This window comes from Populus nigra, chromosome 4 (assembly GCF_951802175.1).
Source record: "Populus nigra chromosome 4, ddPopNigr1.1, whole genome shotgun sequence".
Classification (NCBI taxonomy): Eukaryota; Viridiplantae; Streptophyta; class Magnoliopsida; order Malpighiales; family Salicaceae; genus Populus; species Populus nigra.
In genome coordinates this window covers 2,978,294-3,003,092 of record NC_084855.1, presented here as the reverse complement: position 1 = coordinate 3,003,092, position 24,799 = coordinate 2,978,294, and the positions used below count along the sequence as shown (strand labels likewise).

General features: G+C 36.4%; 4 protein-coding genes and 1 long non-coding RNA gene across 13 annotated transcripts; 3 read left to right on the top strand and 2 right to left on the bottom strand.

Annotated features, from left to right (window-relative positions):
* On the top strand, positions 1-7,077 carry LOC133692945 (histone acetyltransferase GCN5-like). 3 transcript variants are annotated; one of them, XM_062114128.1, is made up of 13 exons: positions 2-783; positions 955-1,019; positions 1,207-1,287; positions 1,949-2,020; positions 2,463-2,631; positions 3,192-3,235; positions 3,509-3,608; positions 4,580-4,648; positions 4,809-4,863; positions 5,011-5,129; positions 5,955-6,048; positions 6,609-6,750; positions 6,832-7,077. In XM_062114128.1, exons 1-13 carry the CDS (start codon positions 181-183, stop codon positions 6,890-6,892), a joined length of 1,674 nt encoding a protein of 557 aa, XP_061970112.1. In that variant the 5' UTR covers positions 2-180; the 3' UTR covers positions 6,893-7,077. The 3 variants fall into 3 exon arrangements, with proteins under 3 accessions (XP_061970113.1, XP_061970112.1, XP_061970111.1); XM_062114127.1 differs by having other exon boundaries at positions 5,952-6,048; XM_062114129.1 differs by lacking the exons at positions 5,955-6,048; positions 6,832-7,077 and having other exon boundaries at positions 1-783; positions 6,609-6,747.
* An 814-nt stretch (positions 7,078-7,891) lies between these two features.
* On the bottom strand, positions 7,892-11,316 carry LOC133692946 (light-inducible protein CPRF2-like). Of its 3 annotated transcripts, none has more exons than XM_062114132.1 (7): positions 10,781-11,316; positions 10,601-10,700; positions 9,715-10,021; positions 9,267-9,342; positions 9,054-9,179; positions 8,416-8,593; positions 7,892-8,227 (listed from the first exon to the last, which is right to left on the bottom strand). In XM_062114132.1, the coding sequence occupies exons 1-7, from the start codon at positions 11,183-11,185 to the stop codon at positions 8,172-8,174; spliced, it is 1,248 nt and encodes a 415-aa protein (XP_061970116.1). In that variant the 5' UTR covers positions 11,186-11,316; the 3' UTR covers positions 7,892-8,171. The 3 variants fall into 3 exon arrangements, with proteins under 3 accessions (XP_061970116.1, XP_061970115.1, XP_061970114.1); XM_062114131.1 differs by having other exon boundaries at positions 7,892-8,593; positions 9,715-9,901; positions 9,953-10,021; positions 10,781-11,315; XM_062114130.1 differs by having other exon boundaries at positions 7,892-8,593; positions 10,781-11,314.
* A 491-nt stretch (positions 11,317-11,807) lies between these two features.
* LOC133690677 (uncharacterized) lies at positions 11,808-12,939 on the top strand. Its single transcript, XR_009841491.1, has 2 exons — positions 11,808-12,340; positions 12,428-12,939. It is a non-coding gene; the product is annotated as an uncharacterized LOC133690677 (long non-coding RNA).
* Positions 12,940-13,628: 689 nt separating this feature from the next.
* Positions 13,629-16,753, bottom strand: LOC133691241 (tryptophan synthase alpha chain-like). The gene is made up of 9 exons (XM_062111665.1): positions 16,354-16,753; positions 15,697-15,843; positions 15,559-15,624; positions 15,133-15,241; positions 14,888-14,964; positions 14,354-14,431; positions 14,150-14,227; positions 13,944-14,003; positions 13,629-13,861 (listed from the first exon to the last, which is right to left on the bottom strand). The coding sequence occupies exons 1-9, from the start codon at positions 16,534-16,536 to the stop codon at positions 13,727-13,729; spliced, it is 933 nt and encodes a 310-aa protein (XP_061967649.1). The 5' UTR covers positions 16,537-16,753; the 3' UTR covers positions 13,629-13,726.
* Positions 16,754-18,920: 2,167 nt separating this feature from the next.
* LOC133690897 (uncharacterized) lies at positions 18,921-24,707 on the top strand. 5 transcript variants are annotated; one of them, XM_062111173.1, is made up of 9 exons: positions 18,921-19,126; positions 19,320-19,416; positions 20,476-20,604; positions 22,357-22,499; positions 22,600-22,721; positions 23,169-23,304; positions 23,403-23,515; positions 23,613-23,811; positions 24,312-24,707. In XM_062111173.1, exons 4-9 carry the CDS (start codon positions 22,439-22,441, stop codon positions 24,425-24,427), a joined length of 747 nt encoding a protein of 248 aa, XP_061967157.1. In that variant the 5' UTR covers positions 18,921-19,126; positions 19,320-19,416; positions 20,476-20,604; positions 22,357-22,438; the 3' UTR covers positions 24,428-24,707. The 5 variants fall into 5 exon arrangements, with proteins under 5 accessions (XP_061967157.1, XP_061967158.1, XP_061967156.1 ...); XM_062111174.1 differs by lacking the exon at positions 20,476-20,604 and adding an exon at positions 19,504-19,678; XM_062111172.1 differs by lacking the exon at positions 20,476-20,604.
* Positions 24,708-24,799: the final 92 nt, after the last annotated feature.

Genomic DNA, 24,799 nt, shown 5'->3' with positions numbered 1-24,799 from the left:
AGACCTGTACCTGAGAGTCTGAGACGACGCCATGTGTCTTTTCACCACTAACTCGGTCTGAAACAACACTGCGCTCTCTGCAAATGCGAAAGTGAAACAACAAAAATCCCTGACTTCTTCAATGCAAAACTGAAAACCCTAGATCGTCTTCTTTGAACGGAGTCAACTCAATTCGACTCGATGGACACTCACTCTCACTTAACCGCACCCAATCGCTCTCGCAGCTCCCAGTCCCCGTCCCCTTCCCACTCAGCTTCGGCGTCAGCAACCTCTTCCATCCACAAGCGGAAACGTGCGGCGGCTGCGGCGGCGTCCGATGACCATTTGCCTCCACTTGCTCCGTCTTCTTTCTCCGCAGACACTCGAGACGGTGCTCTGACCTCCAACGACGACCTTGAGAGCATCTCCGCCCGCGGCGCCGACTCCGATTCCGACGAAGCTGAAGATTCCGACGCCGTTGTTGATGATGACGAGGACGAATTTGACAATGACTCTTCCATGAGAACGTTCACCGCAGCCCGCCTCGAGACCACTGCCGGTGTCTCCGCCGCTGGCAGCAGCGGTCGGAACGCGAAGATAAAAATAGAGAATACGAATGTGAAGATTGAAAATTCTGATAGCGGGAAGGATGGTGGGCACACGGGGACTGGTGCAGTGGGGCCTGCCGCAGCGGGAAGTTCTGCTCCAGGGATTGTGGTAAAGGAGGTTTCTCTTAAAATATTTACGGAGAATTTGCAGACTAGTGGAGCTTATAGCGCGAGAGAAGAGAATTTGAAGAGAGAGGCATGGTCTTTATTTCTTATGAGAACTTTAATTAGTGTTTATCTTCTCAAAGTTCATTTCTTACAATTGTTGACTAGTGATTAAAGTTTAATTTTGCATGTTGCCTTTTCGAAATAGAAAAGGAACTTTGTGTGGGATATTTTATAACGGGACATGATATTTTGGAATCAGGAGGAAGCAGGAAGACTCAAGTTTGTCTGTTATTCAAATGATGGTATTGATGAGCATATGGTTTGGTACCTTATTCTCTTCCCCTATTTTTTTTTTGGCTGGATTCATGCTTTTAATTATGAATATTCTTTTTGCAATCTTTAATTGTTAATTTTTTGTTTGATGAGGTTTGTTTTATAAATTGGAAAACTTCTATGTAAACTCTAGGGATGTTGTTAGTTTTAATGCTTGCTTTTTCCTCTGGTTTCTCAGGCTGATAGGATTGAAGAATATATTTGCGAGGCAATTGCCTAACATGCCCAAAGAGTATATTGTTCGTCTGTTGATGGATAGGTATTCCATGAAATCGTCTAAAAGTGCATAAAATAAGCGATTTTTTTTCCAAAGTGGCCAGAGATTAGATAACATGAACCCCTTAACTTCTATTATTTGTTTTCCTTTTTGGGTAAGCCGCTTCCAGTTCATTGTGAAGGTAAAGTAACTACTTTCTACTATACAGCCTGCATTAATAGTAAGAATCAAAATTGGTTTATCGAGGATGCATTTGTTTAGATATAAATGTGTCCAGTACTGTAAATTAATATCTTTGCAATCCACTCACCAATACATACATCACCAGAACTGCATATTGCTGCATATAAGAAGAAGCCTACGTCCTTATGTGATGCCATCTTGGAGAGTGTGCTGGATAATTTGTGTTAATGTCAAAACAGTGAACTACTTACACGTCCTTGAAGTCTTGAACACAGACATCTAGGGTGTCATTGTGTAATGAAAATCACTCCAATGAGCATGCAACTTGTATGGAAAGACACAATACCTTTATTTTTTTCTTGTTATTGAATTATTCTCCCAACTTTGCTTATGCCAGCTTAGGTTAGGATTGCTGGTCCCAAGCCCTGCAGAGTAGGGTAAAACTTCGTTGCTTTTATGACATGGATCATTTTCATACGGTGCAAAAGTACTCATGTACGTTTTTCAATGCAATATGCAGAAGCCACAAATCTGTGATGGTTATTAGACACAATCTGGTGGTTGGTGGCATCACTTATCGTCCATATACCAGGTTAGGTTCAAATTCATAGTTTTCATGTTGTTCTTTACTCATTCTAACTTCAAGTTTTCTTTCATGTTATTATAGTTTTTCTAGGTGGAGTCAAACCTTACATTGCCTAACTAACATACTTTCCCTAAACTGACTTGAGAAAAGACATTTTAGCATTTTCTTAGTACTTTAACCATAATTCTGTAAGATGAATGAATGACATGGTCTTGGTAAGGTTTTGTAATGAGCTGCAGATGACTGGAGTTTCGTTTGGTCCAAGTGACTGTGCTGCTAAGCTTAAACAATTATATCTGGACTTAAAATTTTTATTTTTTCCCTCATACATGAAAGTACTTTACATGAAAGAACCATGCATTACATGAAAGTACTTTATATCTTGTTATGATTTTGTCATTGAAACCTCTTTTGTTCTAATAACCCCCTTTTCCCTGCCCAACCATAGTCAGAAGTTTGGGGAGATAGCTTTTTGTGCAATCACTGCAGATGAACAAGTAAAAGGTTACGGCACAAGATTGATGAATCATTTAAAGCAGCATGCACGTGATGTTGATGGGTTAACACATTTTCTGACATATGCTGACAATAATGCTGTTGGTTATTTTATCAAACAGGTTGTCTTTCTAATTCTGTCATTAAGTCTTTTGCTTGGTTGATTTTATTGTTTGTTTCAGCATGGGCTTGCAAGACACTGTTGATCTGTAAGATATGCTAGATTTTTTCTAAGATATAATGTTCTAACAGTATTGTTAAGAAAGTTGAAAGGTGTAATTAGTAACAAATACTGTTTGTGTGATATCCTTTAGAGGTATTTCTTCTTTTGTTGCCAGTTTGTCTCTATGGAAGATCTGCTGCTACTGTTTAGATAGTAGCTGATTTCCAGTTAAACCTTCATCTTCAATGGATCTGCAAGATTATTAGATGATGTGGTCTTTTTCTCGAGTTCCGTAACTTGCACAGTTCATTGTTTTCCTAAACTGTTTATCTGTTAAATCTTACTATATCACTGTTGATGGTAATCTATGGAAATGGCTGTGCTATAATTGTGGGTCAATCTTGTTCTTGATGATCTTTATACATTTTGCTCAGATGTATTTCTGATAGTTACATTGCTATATCCTTCTGAAATATATTGGTTTGTTTCTTAATGTTGTGTTATTTTATTAACATGTAGGGTTTCACAAAAGAGATTTACTTGGAGAAAGATCGATGGCATGGGTATTGTTAATTTACAAGCTCCAGTATTATTAAGATAATTGAAGGGTGGGGGATAGGAGAAAGGACGGGTTTCAAGTACAGTTCTGCTTTCTATTTTATATTCTGAAATTGGAGTTTGGGGGAAAGGGTGTTTGTTATGAAGGAAGATAACTGCAAGCATATCACACTTGCTCGTTATCCCCCCTTTGTTAGGCTTGTTGGGTGTATATCATCCATTTAGCTATTGCTGTGCCTCCTTTTGCTAGTTCATTTATGAATTTGTGTGAATTCCAGGTATATTAAAGACTATGATGGAGGTATCTTAATGGAGTGCAGAATTGATCAAAAACTTCCTTACACTGATTTATCAACCATGATCCGTCGTCAGAGACAGGTGGGATGATAATCTACTCAGTCAATGTTTTCCTTGTGTAATGCAGTTCGATCATAATATTTAAATGTCAGTGTCTGGAACATGAATCAAGATAAAGGTCAAACAATCCATTTTAGCAGTATGTCTTCCTTTTCTAAATGCTCAGCATGTTGGGCTTTCTTTCATTAGTAAAAGTGTAAATTTTAAAGGAAGCAAGCTCAACCTGTTGGCTCCCATTCAGAAGCTTCGTCAGTTTCTATAATTCATTCCAAAACTTTATATTTAAGACGCAAGTTACTCGATTTGACATCTAAAATTGAATCATTGGATTGAGACCACCAGTCAATTTCTGGACCAAAGAAAGGCAAGAAGGCTATACAAGGCTTCTGAACTGATGCACTAATTCTATTGATAGACCATTTCAATATTTTTTATCGTAAATAATCCCAATTTTCACTTCCATTTTCATTGATCATTATAGGTTTTTTATTATATTATAATCATATGCTCTTTACATCTTAATTTGGATTAATTCTATCACCTGCCCTCGGGAAATAGGGCTTGTTTTCATATCACTTGCTTCTTGAGTTGTTGAGTGAAAATAAATTATAGACTAATGAGTTGGGGGTGTATCATAGTTGTGTTGCCTATTCTGGAAACTTGGATTTTTCCTGTACATGCACCAGTGTCTTTCAGGAGGTTTTGTAATATAGGAGGTTCTGTAATATAGAACTCATTGACAGGAACACCAATAGTAACTGTATTTATATTGTACCTTTCCCATCTGTTAGCTTCCTGTCAGACTTGCTGTGCTGCCAGCCTGCCCTGGAACTTTTAAATTACAACTATACTCCACATGTATTACTCAGAGACTTGTTTCAGTGCATGACTTCAGAATTTTTTATCTGAAGATTCTTCCTGCACTTTCAGACACCTAACCTTAGTAGATTTCTACATAGATATGCAGTAATCTTGTTTTCTGATGATGATAGGCAATTGATGAAAAGATACGAGAGCTATCCAATTGCCACATTGTCTATCCTGGAATTGATTTTCAAAAGGTATGTGTCATCAGCAATCTGATGGTTCTTAGACCTGTCATCAATTATACTACTTGGTAGTTTCCTTTTCTAGATTGCATGCATTCTCTATCTAGCAGTATGGTTTAGTGCTATGTTGTTCATTGTATTAAGATTATATGGTGTACTCGTTTTTGTTCAGAAAGAAGCTGGTATTCCCAAGAAGATCATCAAAATTGAGGACATTCCTGGCTTGAGTAAGTTTTTAAATTTGTCATGTTGACTTTATATCAACTTCTTCCAGTCTTTTGCCACACGTGGTACATACCTTTTGGGAATTATATGATATAATTGGAAGTTTGGAATATTTATAATGAGATTTGTTTTGAATGTGATGATAATAGGGGAGGCAGGGTGGGCTCCTGATCAGTGGGGCCATTCACGGTTCAAAACGTTAAACTCTTCTAAGGATAGTGGCACAAATCAAAAACATTTGACTGCATTTATGCGCTCACTTTTGAAGGCAAGTCCCAAAATATATTACTTTTCTTTATCTTTTTTTTCTCACAGGGGTTAAGAAAAAATGCATATCCTGTCACAAATGGCAGCCAGCCATGTAACTTACAGAATTCTTTTGTGGTTGCCATATTTTGCAAAAGTAATAGCATAGTGTTGCCATGACATGGTTTGCATGGGAAATGCTTGTGGTTGAAATTGCCCCTAATGAAACTTTGACATCCTGCTGTCAAGAATACATGACTGTTTGGATGCCTGTTTTCTGAAGTTGATTTGTTTTATTAAGTTCAAAAGGACAGCCAAATGTGAAGGTTGTTGATGCATTACTGTGGCAAATATCCGTGATTTTTATGTTGTTGTCGTCTTACTATCTAAAAGTAAGAAAAACGTTTGGTAATAGTATTCAAATGATCAACAAATGGAACAGCCAACTTCTTCTTCTTCTTGCTAGAGATATCAAAATTTGATAGAATCTTGTCTACAACATAAAGATCCCGTGGTCTAGGAAAGTGTAATGCTGCTTTTATTGTACAAGACCCATCAAGCATATTATTGAAGAGAAGATAAATTAACAGTTTCTCTTCTTAATGATGTACTTGTTCTTCTATTTACTTTCAATTGTAAATCTGTGCAAAATAGTGATTTTTCTACCATTGTTAGTATTCTTTGGGCACTCACATTCGCAAATCCTAATCCTTTATGCGTTGGATTTGCAACACTTTTTGCTCTTGTTTATGCGTTCTCCTTTCTGTTCTACTTAATGTTTAAAAATCTGTAGAACAGTGATTGGCCTGCTTATGTGATATTCATTTTATGGAATTTGTATTAGCAGTCCATGCATGACCATGTTGATGCTTGGCCATTCAAGGAACCAGTTGATGCTTGTGATGTCCCTGATTATTATGACATCATCAAGGATCCCATGGGTAAGATATCAAATTTCTTGCAATGATTTCCTAATTGACAAGCTTATATGCTGTTAAAATGAGACATGTCCAGGCCCCTCATATTTTGTATGCTATCAATCTTCTCTGGAAACATAGGTCACAACTGTCCAAAGTTTTTAAAATTTCAGCTGTCTTGAAACTAAGTTACCAAGAAAATTGAAAACTATAATATTTTTTGTTAAAGTTTGTAGAACTCAGTTGAAATCTCATTTTGGTGTCTGTTGCTGTTACACACAAGTTGAGAAATATGGAAAGTACAACTCTGCTTCTAGCATTTTGACAACATCAGATAATTGGCTCTAATTGGCTCAAGTTGTTTGAATCTCTGCTTTTGGAATTTACTGCATGATTTGGCATTAAAAAACAATATCTTGTTCCTACTTGTTCTTATTGAGAATTTCTCACAAAAACATTACTTGTACAAATGGGATTACATGTTCTTATTGAGAATTATTATGACCTTTTCTTATTGAGAATTTCACATAAAAAATGACTTGTTTCAATTAGATGCCATCTATAATTCTTCCAATTTGCTGCAGATCTGAAGACAATGTCGAAGAGGGTAGAGTCAGAGCAATACTATGTAACACTCGAGATGTTCATTGCTGATGTCAAGAGGATGTGTGCCAATGCACGGACATACAACACACCTGATACCATTTATTACAAGTGTGCAACCAGGCATGTTCATACACTTGTGCTCTTTGTTTCATTTCCCCCCCCATTCATGGCGCCAACTCGATTATCATGTCCATTATGCAGGCTAGAAGCCCATTTCCAAAGCAAAGTCCAATCAGGCATCCAGTCAAAAATTTTGCCATGATGTGTCCCTTGGATTTACATACTGCAATTACGAGGAGATCGACATTTACTAAATTAAGCCTAGGCATTGTCTAGATTGCAAAGAGAGCCCTTGTGTGGGTTATTTATGTATCCTCAGCATAGTGCATGTCTTCATGCGAACCATGCTAGAATTTAGTTCACTTTTTTCGTTTTTCTTTTCCTAAATCTACTCTTCCATTACCTGCATTTACAATTTATACCTCGGTCATGTCACATTTCTCGATTGAACACATGTTCGCATAATGGATGATATATATATATATATATATATATATATATATATATATATATATATATATATATATATATATGCATGCTGAACTCAAGTTGTTCGAACCCGCTTCCCCTTGATTTCCATAAGATTACAGTTGTTCAGTGGATTAATCAAATGGATCTATCTGTCTATGCTGGAAAATTTCGATTCCCTTCTCAAATCGCCACCTAGTTCTAACATATCGTCTGAGGAAATTTGGAAGAGTAGGTTTACCTTTGGTGGATTAACCAAGTTTATCTGATGTGTACTTCCATTAATGGTGGGACTTTTGATAGTTCAATGTGGCTAGCCAACCGTCAATTTTTAACGTTGCTGCTGTTTCTCAATGATGGATGGCAATAGCTGCGTTTTTTCTGTTAGTGTTCCGCATCATCTTATTGATTCTACCGATTAACAAGATCCAACCGGGAAGGTGACCTTTTTTTAACCCAGAAACTCTGCTACTCCAATCAGGTGAACCTGGGAAATTAAATTTGGTGTGCAAGGATGATCGCTCAACTCTATTCCACTCCTTGTAGAGAAGGTTTATGTGAAAGAATCAGTCACGAGGGTCAGCACTTTCCAGTAATCAGCCCTGCAAGTCTATGTGAAAGAATTCCCTTGGCGGTGGGATCAAATTAGCTAAGCAACTCTTAAGCTGGATTGATTTCTCTGTCGCGTTTGAAAAGGCATGAAAAATGTAACTTCTTATATTGGCACCTTGAATGGGGATAATCACAAGCCTTCCATTGACAACTTGGGTTGCATTAACACGACCCACGTCTACATGAAAAAAATAAGTCAAGATGATCTACCAGCTAAAAAGGCTTATTTATAAACCATAAACAAAAGAACCCAGTATGTGTTGAAAGTCATAGAATTATATGAACCGACAGTTGTACTCAGAGACGACCTTTACAATCCCCAGTTCCAAAAACCAGAATGGAAGAAGCATCTGATTCATTTCTTTTTGTAATCCTTCGCAACCACGTGAGGAAGTCCTGAGTCACATGCAGGCAAGGTCCCAGCAGGACCAACAGTTGGACCAATCTGCTTTTGCACCTGTTGCATGGAAGGCATGGCAGGCAAACTTTGCCCATCAGCAGTGAGTTGCATGGAAGGCATGACAGCCATTCCACCATCATTACTGTTTCCATTGTCAGTTTGTGGATTTGTGGCAAGCGGAACTAAGGTGCTGTTAGGGAAGCTGTTGTTTAGTCTTTGGAGATGTGGAGGAGCAGGGGTAATACCTTGAACTGGCTGGTGAAAGAATTGGCGGGGGTTTGATTGCATTGGGATAGCAACATTGGTAGATGCATCCACCTGGCCACCAACAAATGGCATCCCAGGGCTCGGCATGCTAGACCTTGCTAGAAGCACTGGGTTCAAACCTGTCACTCGTTTCACTTGTTCTTCGGCCATCTTGACCTGGAAGGTTCATATATAAAAGAAATTCAACAGAGTAGATTACATCAGCTCATGCACATGCAAAGCACTTTCAAGTTTCAAATTAATGTCATTCAAACTTTGTAAAAACTGTTGCTGTGACTCTTATACTATTTAGTAGGACGTACTCTGACCAGAAGTTTTGCCTGATATGGATTGTCACTCCACACATGCAAAATAATTTTTTTGTGTGCTCTGTATGGAGACAGAAGTTTCCATGATGTGATGTAAACACAAAAGTACGTGCATGTACCCACAAGACAGAATTAGTTTCTGGGAGACATCTATGAAGCATATTTGATGATTTTACAAGGATTTGTTTCCTCTAACATCATGATCTTAAAACATGGAGTCAGAAAGTATTTGCTAGACAATTTCAAACAACCAAAGGAACCCTCAAAGCAACAAACAAAGTTAAAATAGGTGAAGTGCAACGACTTACCTTTGCCCTTAATGTTTCAATATCAGCCTTTAAAATTCTATTGTCAACAGCAGCATCATCACATTTTTGATTTACATCAGTGAAGCGTGATAGCAGTGAAGTGCGTTCATCCCTTAGTTGACCAACCTATTGAATGCCATACAGATAGAATCAGAGCTTATTAAAGAACCATGATCTAAAAGGCACGAATGCCACGGAAAAGCAATGGGCAACCTGAGTTTCAAGTTCATTCAGCTGTGCTTGTTTTCTTCTTCTAGAGCGTCTAGCTGACTCTCGATTCGACTGCATCCTGAGTCATTGTCAAGATATCAACACAGTGATTGGTGAAAGGTCCTTCCTTTTTAACACAATAATAAGATATATACTTGCATCTAGTAAGAATCTGTTTATCCCAAAACTTGGAGACAGTTAAGTCAGGTTTAGTAAGGCTGTATCTGATTTAATTAGAAACCATTGACAAATACTCCCCTCCCATCCTAAAACAATGCTTGATTTATTCACCAATAAGACGAGCACTAACATGTGAATTCCTCAAAATAATATTACCTGCATAAATTCAAAATAAGAGGAAAAATGGGAGGCGTATGAGTAAAGAAAACAAAGTTTCTAAATTGTATTTAGAACCCCTTACACCAAGCATGAATGTTAATAAATAAGATACCTCCTCACACGTTTCACATCAGCAGGATCCATATTTTCATTGGTTCCTGTGTCTCCTTCAAGGTCATCATCATCCGAGCTTGATGATCCACTGGTTGTTTGCCTGGCTTGAACCTCTTGTTTTCTCTGTGTAATAGGTAAAGCTGGAATGCCGAGTGATCCACCATCTGGTTTTCTCTGTGTAGTAGGTAAAGCTGGAATGCCGAGTGATCCACCATCTGGTTTTCTCTGTGTAGTAGGTAAAGCTGGAATGCCGAGTGATTCACCATCTGCCCCGATTTGTGCCATTGAAATGCCTTGATCAGTACCTACAATTGACAGTATTATATGCAGCCTAAATTTTGGAGAGGGGCAAGGAAAACTAAAGCATGAAAATCACTGTGAAAGTAATGCACATATTTGCATTGATTATAACGCTCATCTTGCATCAGATGAGAGCACACATACAGCAGTCTATTATATAAGACTTTGTGATAATGAGGTGACGAACAGTTAAGAATACAAGGGGGGAAATAAGGATAAAAGACAAGAGTGAGAGTGCTAGAGATGCATAGTGCAACTTTGATCAACTTAGCTGATACATGTAACTTGTACAAACAAGGGGTTCAGTGGATTCAAGATAAAGTGTGTTCTATCCTAGTTTCTGAACTTATGTAGATTGCAAGGTGAAAAGTGCATTTCAAGTGCAAGTAAACATGACTAGCTAGTCCCCATTTCCATTCAAATAGCGCAAACAATTTCTCACCCACCAAACATATCACAATCTATTGGAATCAATAAGAGGCTTTCACATAGCGTTAACATGATCTTTGAGACAATATTACTACCAGTTATATACATAAATGCAATCATCAAAAACATTCAACAATTCAGGAAGCAGGCAAAACCATTATGAAAAGATTGTGTTCCCAACGACATATTTCTTGCAGCTAGCCTTTGATCTTCAGGTAACGAAGAAAAAACTTCCGGCTTTACAGCATTGGTTTCCTGCATTTATTCAAAGAAATCCATAATCAAACACATGTGATGCATGCACACACAATTCAATCAGTACGCGTATATTATACCATGGACATGGCCACGGCAGCACAAGCGAGATCGAGCTTCGACTTGAGAAGAGCACGGTACTCCTCGGAATCAATCGGAACCGTTAGATTGCGATCCAGCGGTCGCGGATGTGGGTTAGGGATTGGATGTTGGTGGTGGTGAATTGGATGTTTTGTGATCTCCACAACTTCATCCTCGCCATTGTCAGGAGGTATCGATGACGTGGACGATTGAGAAAGCACCGAAGGAGCGGCGGTGTGGGTTTCGCTGGCGGAGGAAGGTACGGAAGCCATTTCTTGTAGAAAATTCTCAAAGGCCCATTCCGATTCGCTTCTATTCATCTTCGGATCCGTTGATGATGGCGGAGGAGGAGGAGACAGCCAGAACGGGTCGGAGAAATCGTCCACTGAGAAAACACTATTCATTCTTTGTCTGTTTCTTCTGTTGGCTGATTCTGTTTTAAGATTTTTTTAGTGCGTGAATTTGTTTTAATTTAATTTTCTCTCCTTTGCTTAGTCGTAGGGGTTTGGTAATGGCGGAATAAGGAAGGAAATCATCACGTGCTTTTTTGCGACAATGATGACCCAGGTTGGAATTAAGGTTAAAATTTATTTATTTTTTATTTTAAATTATTTTTTTATAATATTTTTAAATTATTCTGATATAATGATATTAAAAAAATAATTTTCTAAAAAATTAAAAAAAAACATTTTAAACATCTTCTCTTTCAGATAATATAATTGGGTACCGCCACGTAACGGAAAGTGAAGAAGAGGATTGATTAATGTTTCTATTGCATATATTTGGATGGTACTGTGGATCTTCCTAACCTAATTTGATGGAAATTTTTTCTTTTTGGAAATTAGCCATTTAAAGAAAAATGAGAAACCATCATTGTTGGAAAAATATTTTAGAAAATAACATATTTAAAAAATATTGTTTCCAGGTGTGGTATTTTAATTTCAAGAAAAAAATAGAAAATATAAAATAAATAAAACTTTGAACCACACACGCAGTCCAAAATAAATCTCTTTTTTTTTCTTCCTCTCCTCTCTTTTTAAATTAAATTATCGCACTTTGAAACTGTGTTTGTACCAAGCTATGCTATTTCCTAAATAAGATTTTGATCAGTGCTAGTTTGCCAAGAGTTTTTTCAAACTCTGCTTGAAATGAAAAATACCCCATTTGATGCCCCTTTTCTATATCAATAATCTTGAAACATTATTATTTGATTTTGAGCCTGGTTGCAGTTGCAATTTAAAATGTTTTTGATTTAGAAGATGACATGGGCCACCTTTCATACAAGTCGCCATGGAGACAATTCCAGAGACACCAGAAATAACAGCCGCATTGGTCTTGAAGGGTGCTTAGTTGCTCTGATGCTCATCTTCAGTCTGTGGGAGCATCTTCATCTTAATCATAAGTCATATAAATTGCAGGGATTATTTGGGTGTGGAATATTAGGACTTCGATCATCAAATCTGTCTGCCTCTCAATTTCACTGCTTGTTCCCCACCTCGTTGAATTAGTTATTTGATCAATCTCTGGGAGTCTCTCTTACTTGCACACATGATAAGGATGTTAGAATGAGCACTTTTTTTCTGTTTCACTTGATTTGCTTTGGAATTCTTTTTTAAAAGGTAATTTTTTTCATCCTCTGATTTCAGGTTGCAAGCATGATAAGATTTTTGGTCGATACCTACAACAAGCCAGTTCCAGCAAATTTGGAGATTCCTTCGAAAGACCATCCTTATGATCCGACACAAGACTCGGTAGTGAAGTGCCTGTTTTCTTCGGAATCAGTGGCATCTGGAAGGCGTTAAGCAGAGATAAGAAGCTTCAGCTCATTTGTTGTTCAGCGCTCTATCCCCCTCCCTCAGCTGTATATTGTGGAATTGCTCGCGTTCACTACCTGCTGAAGTAGCTTCTCTTCCTGTCTTGATCATGTCACTGTAATGGCAAGGGGGTGTGTTTTGATTGAATACTTGGAATAAATCATTCTTAGGAGTGTCATGGAACAACTTCGATTATGCTAATTAGTTGGATGCCTTGTTTAATGTTCGCCCCCTCAGGCTCACAGTAGGGCTGGAGGGGGCCATCTTTATTTTATAAGACAAGGCCCCAAAATTTGAGTCTAAAACTGTGGCTGTACGTAAATAAGCTTCGCTTGGTTGGGGAATCCTGACTCGACAAACTAGTAATGAAAATTCTGCTGGTCATTTGATTGCATAACTTTTTCTCTGTCCTCATCAACCGAGGACTTAGCTATTTAGTGATGATATGAATCAATTAACTTTCATCCAAAGGACAGAATTCATGTGAGGAAGCTGATTGTTTTTGTGATGGTATGAATTGATCAGCTTTCATCCAAAAGATGGATTTCATGGGATGAAGGTGAATGTTTCCCCCGCTCAAGACCCTTTCTGTCTGCCTACATAGATACGCTTATGCCCGAATAAAAAAGATGAAATGTAGATCAATCCTATGGGGAAATCAAGTCTGCGCCTCTGCATACTAACGTTATTTTCCCTGAGCATGAAAATTATCTGAATAAACCAGATGTCGAATGGAATGTTCTCAGATTGTAACCTGCTAGATTTTCTATCAATAGTTGCCATTGTCATCCCCGCCCCAGAAAAACAAAATGAAAGCTAATATGTGCTTTGGAATTTTTTGTTAGAGTTCATTAGACTTGTTGAGTTTAATGGGAAGGCAGCTGGAAGAAAGCTAAAGCAGACCTCCTAAACCCTAACCTCAGCAGCGGTTGATTGAAAAACTCATGGATTTTCCATCAAATTAACAGAACTGCAGCAGCAACTTGTAGTTTTATCAAGTGCTTGAGTTGTTAAAAGACACTGGCAACATTCATGCTGGTAAACAAGATTCGTTTTTATTCAATTTCAATGCATAAATTTGCTGTTGAAAATAAGAGTTTCAATCTTTCATTTGATCCCACAAAATTGAGTTCAAGGAAGTGCAGCTTTTAAAGATTTCGTGAAACTCTCCAGTTCTTTCAATCCTTCTTCGGGAGATTTTGCTTCACCCAACAACTTCACCATGGCACTACCAACAATGACACCATCAGCACCCCATGCCGCAACCTGTCACAAAACTTAAGTAATAAATCCAAACTAATGCAGAGGCAATCTATAGGCATCAAGTTACATTATGTTGAAGACTAACCTGCTTGACATGCTCAGGTGTTGATATACCAAAGCCAACAGCTACAGGCTTGGTTGTTGACTGTCATAAAAAGAAATCAGAAATGATGGATGTGCGATACCAATTCCTAAAATACATCCTGAATTTTCGTGAAGGAGCCACTAATTTCCAAAATGCCACCAATCAAGAGAGTGCCCTGTGAATGAAATCTAACTGTAAAGACAAACCTCTTTAATATCCCGGAGAAGAGTTTGAACTCGGTCACTTACAGAAGCACGGGCGCCAGTAACTCCAACTGAGCTCACCTATAATTCCAGAAGAAATGGGGATGTCACAAAAGATGGCAAACCATTGAGTATCTCATCTTTGTTCATATTAGAACTCAACTATGATTAATCTTTCATCTTAATCAACTTCTAAAATGCTCTTACAAGATACACAAATCCATCTGCAGCTTCAACAATGGCTTTCATGCGTTCCGTAGGAGTAGTGGGCGTTGTAAGAAGTACCTGTGCATCACCAAGGTGCGTACATAAGACACGGTGAATGCATGATAGCTGCGTATCTTACATGATTCGCTACCCACAGAAGCTCAGCAATTCAAAAGGTAAATTGCAAGAAAACCAAAGCACACAACCAAAAGGTGCCCTTCTTCAATTATCATTCAACCAAAAAGAATTTTTTTATGAAAACCAGCAGACACCGTCAAAATAATGATGAGGTAAAGGTGTTGGTTTAGATCTATAATACATCACGAGTAAATGAAGTGCGAAAAATAAAAATAAAAAGACAGGGTCCATTTCATTTTTATAATATTACCACCATTCCACCAAACTCTACAGTGAACTGATTTTTGGCAAAGCAGAAGGAAATGATTTATTTTTTTTTACTCCAAAAGAGATATGCTAATCAATGTGAATAGACAAAATGGAATGTATCATCCAGAAATGTGATAGGTAACAGACCAGTTCAAGCTTATTCTTGACAGCTTCCTTCCTCAGAACTCCAGTCTCCTCCAGAGGAACATCTGGGACCACAAGTCCTGCAAAACCAATATAAGGTTAAACATATGGTCATGCCTTATGACACCCAGAATTCACAGAAAAATAACTGGAGATGCACACAGTGATCCCCATTTCCCACATCATTCGGCATGATATAAAACATTAAAATAGGCAGCCGGGTGCTGCAAAATAAACCTGTCATTTACCATGTACGCCAATGTCTTTTACAGTGGACATAAACTTCTCAATTCCACGCTTTAGAATTGGATTGTAATATGTAAATAAAGCAATTGGACAGGATACTTGTGGAACCACCTGTGCAGTCAACAGTTGAATTAATATAAGGAAATTCAAATAAGAAAAGAAACTGGCAACAAAGCTGTAAACCAGGATACTCTATGCTTGTCATACGGACAGGCACTTCTTCACTTACCTATGAGCATGTGCCTGAGTACAAAATGCTATGATGAACTAGTGTTTCCAAGTAAACTATCTTAATTGCAATCTTAGCAATCAATAGCGTAACAAAAGGAATTGCATGATGAGAATTTTTTTTCAGTAATTAATAGTCCAATGATTTTGTCATAGTCTCGGCACAGTAGAAAGATAGCATTGTAATATAATGGCCTTACCTCCTTTAACATTGACGTGATAGCTTCAAAATTGGTCCCTCTAGCCAAGGAGCGTGTAGCTGCCGCCTAAATCAAGAGATTCCAATAAGAAAACCGAAATGGAGATTCATCCAACCAGCAACCACATTATAATCATACCTGGATAACCGGACCATCTGCCAGTGGATCGGAGTAAGGAACACCTAGTTCAATTATGTCACATCCACAGGCGTCTAGCACCTTCAAGGCTTCCGCTGTGGTTTTAAGATCAGGATCACCAGCTGTGATGTATGGGATGAGCGCCACCTTCACAAGCAAGCATGCTCATCAAACCGTAGATATTAACAATATTTCCTTTCTCCCGCTTCACCCTACCAAACCAAAACTCTCAATCCAATCCCCTCCTCACTGCCTCGACCCCCCAAATAATCCATTCCAATCTATGTCATAAAAAAAAAACAGCTGTTTCCATCTTTCAATACTATCAATTTAACACAATTAAGCTCCTCTTTTCTCCCATCTTTACTTCTAACGCACCCAATAGAGAACTCAGTAGAAATATCTGACTCAACATGGATATTAACACACAGAGACTCCTCTGTGCAGCTTTTGTCTCCACTAATGGAAGAGTAAAGTAAGTACAGTAAAAAAGAAAAAGAAAAAATCCATAGCCAAAACCACAAACAATATCCAAGTCAAACCCCATTCAACATGTCAAGAAAAATCAATCAAGTCAGGTGTAAAACTATCAAAGCCCGTCAACTAGCACAACAAAACCCACATGTAACAAAGATTTACTAAGGGGGTGGTGCTTACTTTGCCTTGTTTTTTGAGATTTGAGAACGTTTCTCCTATGCCAAGACTTCGGATTGCAGTGAGAGAAGCCATTGGCGCGAACCTTCTGGTTGAAACGATAGTGGGTTTGTGACGGACGAGGAAATGGGTCTCTGGTTTTTTCCGTTGGAGGAAGGAAGGAGTTGATTTCAGAGCAGCAGCCATGACACCCACTGCACAACAAAAGGGTTATTTTGACACAAAAACGTTTGGGGTGTGTGCTGGGCCCAGGTACCGTGACATGGTTTTACCAGCTGTGTCTTTTTGATAGTGAATAAAGATTTGGTTTTGTTCGATAGACACTATACAGGGGCAGGGTACTAGTGCTGCTTGTTTGCCTTGTGTTATTGGAAACCTTTAATTTTCATCAGCTCCTGTCCATATCCTGATTAACGACGACTAAAGGATACTGGTTTTGTCCAGTTTTTAAGTTGAGAACGAGGGAAAAAAAATTTAGTTACGGTGAATTGTGATGCAGTGTTTTTTAAAATATTTTTTTATTTAAAAATATATTAAAATAATTTTTTATATTTGATATTAGTATATCAAAAATATTAAAAAATATTAAAAAAATTAATTTGATGTTTTTCATGTCAAATATATTTTAAAAAAATATTTTTAAATCCACTCTCAAACACCCTAAATATTTTTATTAATATGGTGTAAAATATTTTTTAAAAGTGATTTTAAATTGAAAATATATTAAAATATTTTTTTATTAATATCAATATATTAAAATTATAAAAAATATTAATTTACTATTTTTCCAAAACAAAAATTAATTTTAAAATCATTTTAAACAACGAGCTTAACTACAAATATAAACACTCCGTAGGAGAGTTATGGTGGAGATACCTTGGAGGTTTTTCTTAGCATGAGTCCACGTTTTTTTATATCGTTTATTATGAAAATCAAATATTAAGATCGCTGGTATAAGTTTCGTAATTCACACTCGTGCTGACAACTGGAAAATATCGTCGAGATGGATTATAAATTTGAGATTTTTAGGTCTCGAAGGCTGGGCTGAAAGTTTCAAGAAAATAAAATTTGGTTGATAAAAGAGTTACACTTGCAGCTCGAATCTACATTTATCTAGCTTTCGACAAAGCTAGTGACAAAATAACTCAAATAAAAGCAGGGGGATTGGTCGTATGCAAGTCCAGTTATTGTTTTCTCTTGTTTCGTGCCGAGGTATTTGTCTTATGCTGTGCGTTTTAGCATAACTTGAACAAAATAAAAAAAAAAACAAATCTATCAGTTTAGAATTAAACAGTTTGTGTTTTTTTTGTGTTTTTAAATTTGAGTCATATAGTTAGTAATATGATAGTTACTGGTCGTTAATTTTAGGGTCTATAAAATTAATCGAAATACGTGCAAACTGATCCGAACACTCGTGTTAATTGAAAAAAAAATTAATGATTTATTTGAGTTGAAGATTTAAAATCTAGTTTCGGTAAGATTTGTTTTTAAATTATTTGGAGAGTGGATATAATTAAACCTGATTTATTTTACATGTTAATTTGAAATCCAAGTGAGACTCATCCAATCATATATTTTTTAAATCTCTATAAAAATACAACATTATTTTATTAAAATTTAATAAATTTGGATCAATCCGCTAACCTATAAGTTGACCTGGTTACCTGATTTTATGCTGGGATCTATCCGTCATGTAAAAATAATCACGGTACTCCAACTATTTCCTAGCTTTGTAAGAAAATTTACATTTATACATCCTATTTTTTAGCTAAAATAGCTAGAGATGTGTTTTAGCTAGATTTCAAAAAAATGTTATTGTATTTATATTCTTTAGAATGCAGAATAAATATTTTATATATTTTTTTGAATTAATTAAAATACTATAACGACAATATTTCCACGAACATCCTCTCAATTGCCATATTTTAACGTTTATATTTTAATGAACGTCTGCCACAAAACTTTTATTTTTATTATAGAAATTGTATATTGAGGCTAGACACTTCATACACTAGATTTATGAAATAGACATCATCATGAGATTTTAATTAAAAAATTAAAATAATTTGGTCAAGAAAATAATTTAAGTATGATTGAATGATAGAATTTCATAGAGGTTAAAAGCATGTTTAAGAATATAGTTGCGGTTATTTTTCAAAGTTTTTTTTACTTAAAAATATATTAAAATAATATTTTTTTATTTTTAAAAAATTATTTTTGATATCAATACATCAAAATAATTTAAAAATACTAAAAAAATATTAATTTAAAGTAAATAAAAAATAAAAAACTTTTAAATATTTTTTAAACACAAAAACAAACCGGAGAATATCAATAAAAGTATAAATTTTCATAAATAATTTTTTTTTATTAAAAGATCTTAATTAAACGGAACAAAATATAATGGCTTAGGACAAAACATCACACTGGCTAACACTATTATTTTATTTTTTATTTAATGTTGTGATAACAATTATTTTTAAGTGTTTTAAATTAATATAAAAATATGAAAAATTAGTTTAAAATATAAAATATTTTACAAACGGGCCTTTTCTCCCTTCACAAGACACAATCCAAAATCAAAACCCATCACGCTTTGCCTCGCTTGAATCCGATGACCCCGTTTCATTTCTCTTGCCTTCTAAAAAATGTCATCTCGCTACAGGCCTCTCTCTAAACCAATTTCTCTTCTCAAATCCATCACTAACAAACCCAGCCTTCAACCCAAATCCACACCTTCTTTTCTCCCTACACGCCCTCCTCTCACATTTTCAAGGTAAGCAATCCCTTTAAAAACATCCTTTCAATTTTGTTCAAGAAGTTCAAATTTTCTGAAATGGGTTTTCTTTAAATCAGCAAGATTTTAAATTTCGACTGTCGGGCATTGCAATTTAGGTTATTTTTCTGAAATGGGTTCTCTTTAAATGTGAAAAAATCTTAAATTGTGCCGGTTGGGTTTTGAATTTCAGGCCAGTTCCTTAACCGGGTGATATTCAATATCTGCTTCCACTTCATTCGGCTGTCTCATCAGCTAGGCCAGTTCCAAGCCTGGGCAATACTTAGCAGGTAAGATTTACTATTCAATACCAACAACATTCTTTATTAAATTCAATAATACTATCTGAAGAGTGATGCAGTACTCGCTATATACAGCGAGGACTCCACGGAGCTTGAATGGTGAGCTACTTGAAGAGCAACAATGCTCTAGGTGAAAACAAACCTGTTACCTATTATAGTTAATGAACCCTCTTAGAGAGCATGAACGTGGATGCTCTAGCACAATACAAATCAAGAAGCACGCCTCTGCAAAGAGGAAAAGAAAAAAAGGGTATTTTCGCGTACTAGCACCCATTAGCACAGGCTAAGAAAGTTTAGCACACTTTTGAAAATCGAGTTTGTGAACCTTGACTTCGAGTAAAAGTGCATATCATTTCATGCTCTAAGATTTTGTTTTTCCTAAGCTTTTGTAAGGGCTTAAGATGTTGGTTCAAATGCTATTATGATGTTTAGAATTCCACTCTCCAGATGAACTATCTTGAAAAAAGTTCAGATGCCCGATAGTCTTGTTGTCATTTCATCCTGGGTTTGCCAAGAGCCTCAAAAAGAGTCTGATTCATGGCAGCAAAATAAATAATATTAGCTTTGGTGAAACTAGTAAGTGACTACTTGGTATCGCGTTTGAAACCGTGTTTGAGTGCGTTTTAAAAATGCATTTAGCTTGAAAAAACATTAAATTGATGTTTTGTAGTGCTTTCCGATGGTTTTGATGTACTAATGTAAAAAATAAAAAAACAAATCTGAAAAAAATTATTTTGATGTATTTTCAAATGAAAAACACTTTTGAAAAGCATCCTGCACTACAATACCAAACACACACTACATAGGTTCTATCTATGAATTCCATATTGGTTAGTAAGAATTGGTTTGGAATCCACATAGTGACATTTGTTCTTTTATGTTAAGCAGGTTTCTTTGGCTAGGCACAATCATTGGTAGCAATCTATTAGTTGATGACTATAAAATTTCACATGAAACTTTTTGACTTGTAACTGAATTAAGAATTATTTTAAATTATTTGGTTTTATATATTTGGATATGCGAATCTTTATTTCTTATTTTCATTAGGCAAACAGATCAACCTTTTCAGGACTTCCTAGGGGGAATTATGGGAGTTTGAACTTCTATTTGTGGCTATATGCAAAAGAATTCATGGTATAAAGATGTCAAAGACTTAATCAGCCCCTCACATTTAAGGTGGCACCTCACTGCATCCTGAGAATGCATGTCATCCAATGATCATGAATTGTGTTGTTCTTAGTTGTTTCCATTCTTGTGATAATGGAATTATGACTTTGGAGAAGTCAATTACTATTTTACCAAATCCTTTTCAAACTTTGTTATTTTGCCATTTGTTTTTAAATGGAGCTGATTTTTAAAAAAATCTAGAAAAAACACCTCTGGCTTAGGAGATGCATGTTGTCCAAGTTAAATGACATACCAAACAACGCCTATTTAATCCATTACCAGCTTTAGAGTTCAGATAACCATGCTCAAAACTGTCATGAAAAGACTAACATAGTGAGAAATCCTAGCACAGATACCCTACTTCCCCTTGTTTCCTCACCAAACAAAATTAAATCAGACCTGGATTAAGAGTTATCTGACTTTGGAACCTGGATCAATGACCTCTAAGAGCTTCAGCTGCAGCCCATTTGGAAATTAGGGTCCCTTTTATCATAACAGGTTAGCTCGTGGTAATTAAATGTTTTTAGGGATTTTGATTTTTTAATACCCTTTTTAACTAACAAGTTTGAGATTGATCGTTAAAGAAGTTTCCGCGGCTGAAATATCCGTTACAATTTCTGTTTCTGGTTTTACTTATTTCAATTCTGTTTCAATGATTGTCGGATGGTTTCAGAAAAAAAAATGAAATGAAAAAAAAATGCAAGAAATCTTTTTCTCCATTGCAACCCATCCCTAATCAACTCTCCCATCCACCACTGAAATTCCGTGCCCTCTAGGTGAAAAACACCGCCATCTTGCTATACAATAACGTACACTATAACACACACAACCCATTTAGGAATTTGACCAATTCACTCTTGAAACTCCAGCGTCAATGTATTAAATTTGAAATCTTTCACTTCCTAAGAAACCCTGCTTCCATGTCAGAAATCTAAAATTCTGACTGTGTTGAAGAACAGGAAAGGTGTCCGTCAAGAACTAAAACACTTGAAGAAGAGCTTTAATTGGGTTGTGAGTGTTATCTGTCTACCACTAGTGTTTCACTCTCCCCTTTCTGATTTTTTTTTTTCTTTTTTCTTTTCAATAATCTGTGTTTTCTTGCTGTGGTGTTTGTGGTAATGATGCTTATATGCATGGAAGTTTTGGTAGAGAAACTGAAATTTTTGTTTTCTTGTTGCTGAATGTGTCTTGAATTTGCAAAAGGCGTGCTTGAATTTTCGGATACAATTAGATTTTGTTGGCAATGGAAATTCTTGGAAATCTGGTTCTACCATGTATCTAGGATTAATCTAGCATGTTAAAGTTAAGGAGCATTTTTCCATGTAGAATCACCAAAACTATTCCTTTGTTACAATCATGAATCATGTATGATTTTTGAAGTATCCTGTCCTTATCTTGCTCCATCCTATTCTCTACTCAACTTAGTCTTTTAAACAACTACCTTTCGCTGTCAAGCCTTGTACTTTGAAAATCCATTTCAAAATGCAATACTTTTCATGAACAAGATTCACCTGGGACAGCAAATGAAAGAATTTTGATATGGGATTGTTCTTTATATTTGATTTCTTTCGTTTGTCTTTTTTTTTTTAATTTCATAATCCTTTTCCTATAATTGATTTTGTGAAAAGTAAATTAAATTATCTTGCTGATGTGGACATCACATCATTTCACACATTGGCATCCACATCTGCAAATGACAGCATAAGCAATTTGTCAATAGCGAAGGCTCATACTTGACAATATTAAAATCATTTTCAACAGAGCCGGATGCTGGAGTGAGCCAAAGGATAACGTGAGTCTCCTAGATTAAAATATCCAAAACCCCTAATCATTTGTGATTATAATGTTTGGAATTTCTTATGGAGAACTCTTTCTCTTGCTTGGGGCCACAGCTGCACTAATCGGTAAACATCTCCATCTATCTCAGCTGCATTTACCATACTTGCTTACAAAGTCACAATTGATGTGTAATGATTCCCCTTTTCTGATATCGGATATATGCAGGACCCAAGGATCTACCATTAATAGCCAGAACTGCAGGGAGATTAACTGGTCGAGCCATTGGGTATGTGCAGATGGCTCGTGGTCAATTTGACTCTGTTATGCAGCAATCACAAGCTCGCCAGGTACCTCGTTCCCCTTTAAAAAAAGTTCAATTGTAAAACATTAAATGGGAAGTTGTGTAATTATTTACATGACAGATTCTCTAACAGACATGTATTAAGAAAATATGTCCGTTTCATATGCTCTCTATTATTTTGGCTATTCCTAAAAGCTACAGAAAAGCAGTGGAACTCTGATAAAAAAACAGGGAAAAAAGGGGGAAAAAGACAAACAAAATAGTTGGAAAGGTTGAGGAAACATTGACTTCCTGAACTATAAGAAGCAAACACAATCTGCAATTTTTTGGATTAATAAGACAGAACAACCATTTGTTTTTCAAGAGCAGAATAAGTCATATCTAGAAAACCCAACTTTCTAGGCAGTTAAAAAGGTGATGTGATGATTTTCAATGTGGTATTTTATTATTTTGAAGATGGGTGCTTTTGAGTTACTTGGCTTTTGTGCTTTAGGTTCACAAGGAACTTCAAGACACAATGGCTCAACTTGATGCTATACGTCATGAAATTCGAAGCATATCTGTCTTGAATCCTGGTCCATTAACTCGGAGACTAGTGGATAATCTTGACCCTCCACCTACTACTAATGGTATTTTTATCACCTTGTCATATAAGTTTCCAAGTTAATGATTCTTTCTTCTTGATTGTCTGAGTTTCTAATTCTTGTTAGTTTTTTTGGAGATTTAGCCGGTGGTGCGCCTGAAAATGCAGATGCAGAGAATGTACCGAACCCCACAATTTCCAAGGTTTATACTGAACAAACAGCTGGAGAAAGTTTACCAACAGCTAATATTTCCAAGGTTCTTACTGAGTGACCTTCCTTTTCTTATCCTTCGATGCTTTATTTATGAGATTATTATGTTCACACTCCTTTTAACTCTCTTTATGTCTTTCTAGGTTTCTGGTGCAAAAGTCTCAGATTCATGTGATTTGCACAGCCAAGCCACTGCTTATGCAAGATTGGCTGAATCCTCAGCCCTGAAAACTGGCCCGTTGCGCAGTGGGGCAGGTGCAGGGGAGTTGACTAGTGATATTGGTCTTTTAAATGTTTTGCCTGTGTCTGCTGAAAGCACTGGGCTTTTGCCAAATCATCAGGGTAACAATCTTTACTCAACTTTGGTTAGCATCTGGCATTTTGCATGAAGCTTTGATGGCCTTTTCTCTCATGTTTACAGAAATTTCTGTTGTGCAAGTGTGATTGGTGCATTGAGTTAGTATGTGAGGACGAACTATCAATATGGTGTCAGACAAACAATTAGATATTCTCTCACCTAAAACATTTCACTTTTGGCACCCTCATCTTTAATGAAGCGCAAATTAGAACATAAATTATTGTTGCTTGTGGTCAATATTATAACATATTTATGCTTACATTTCCAGTATATTCTTCATAAATCTGCAAAAAATGCTCCTTATTCATGAAGAGTTGCACGATTAAAAGCTTTCATTTGGTTATTTCTTGTATATGACTGTTGTCATTTCTGTTGACTTGTATGTATATGGAGGACCTTTCATTTAAATTTGACAGAAGCACATGGATTCTCGCTCTATAGTTTTCATTTTGATGTTAAAAGAAGCTTATGGATTTGCTTGCAGATGTTGTTAACGGATCTGACATTGTGCTGGAGGCTATACTGGAGGCTGAGGTGGCTCACAGTGCCAAAGATTTTTTCGCACAGCCTACAAATCAGATCAAATATGATGAGAGGTAGCATTTAATAATATGCTCCTGTTTTTGCTAGAAAGGTCACCAGTTGCAGATAGCGTTCTAAAAAGGGATGCTTGATTTTCAAACAAGATCAAGGATGAAACTTCAGATGATTGATACTTTCCAATGGCAGCCTTGGAAAACACGGGCTGTTTCTTAGCATGGATTGACAATAAGTGCTCTACAAGTAATTTATGTGCGTAGGAAACCTATTATATAGACTTACACAGGTTTTTGTATATAAGCATGGATTTATCTTTTATGAATAAGCCGTTTTACTTGTAGATTTTGTGCTTCCCATTGATTATTCTTTGTGCCTGTTAAACTTAAAAAAATGCCAAATGATTTTAGTTCAATTTCTCCAACTCTTGCTGCC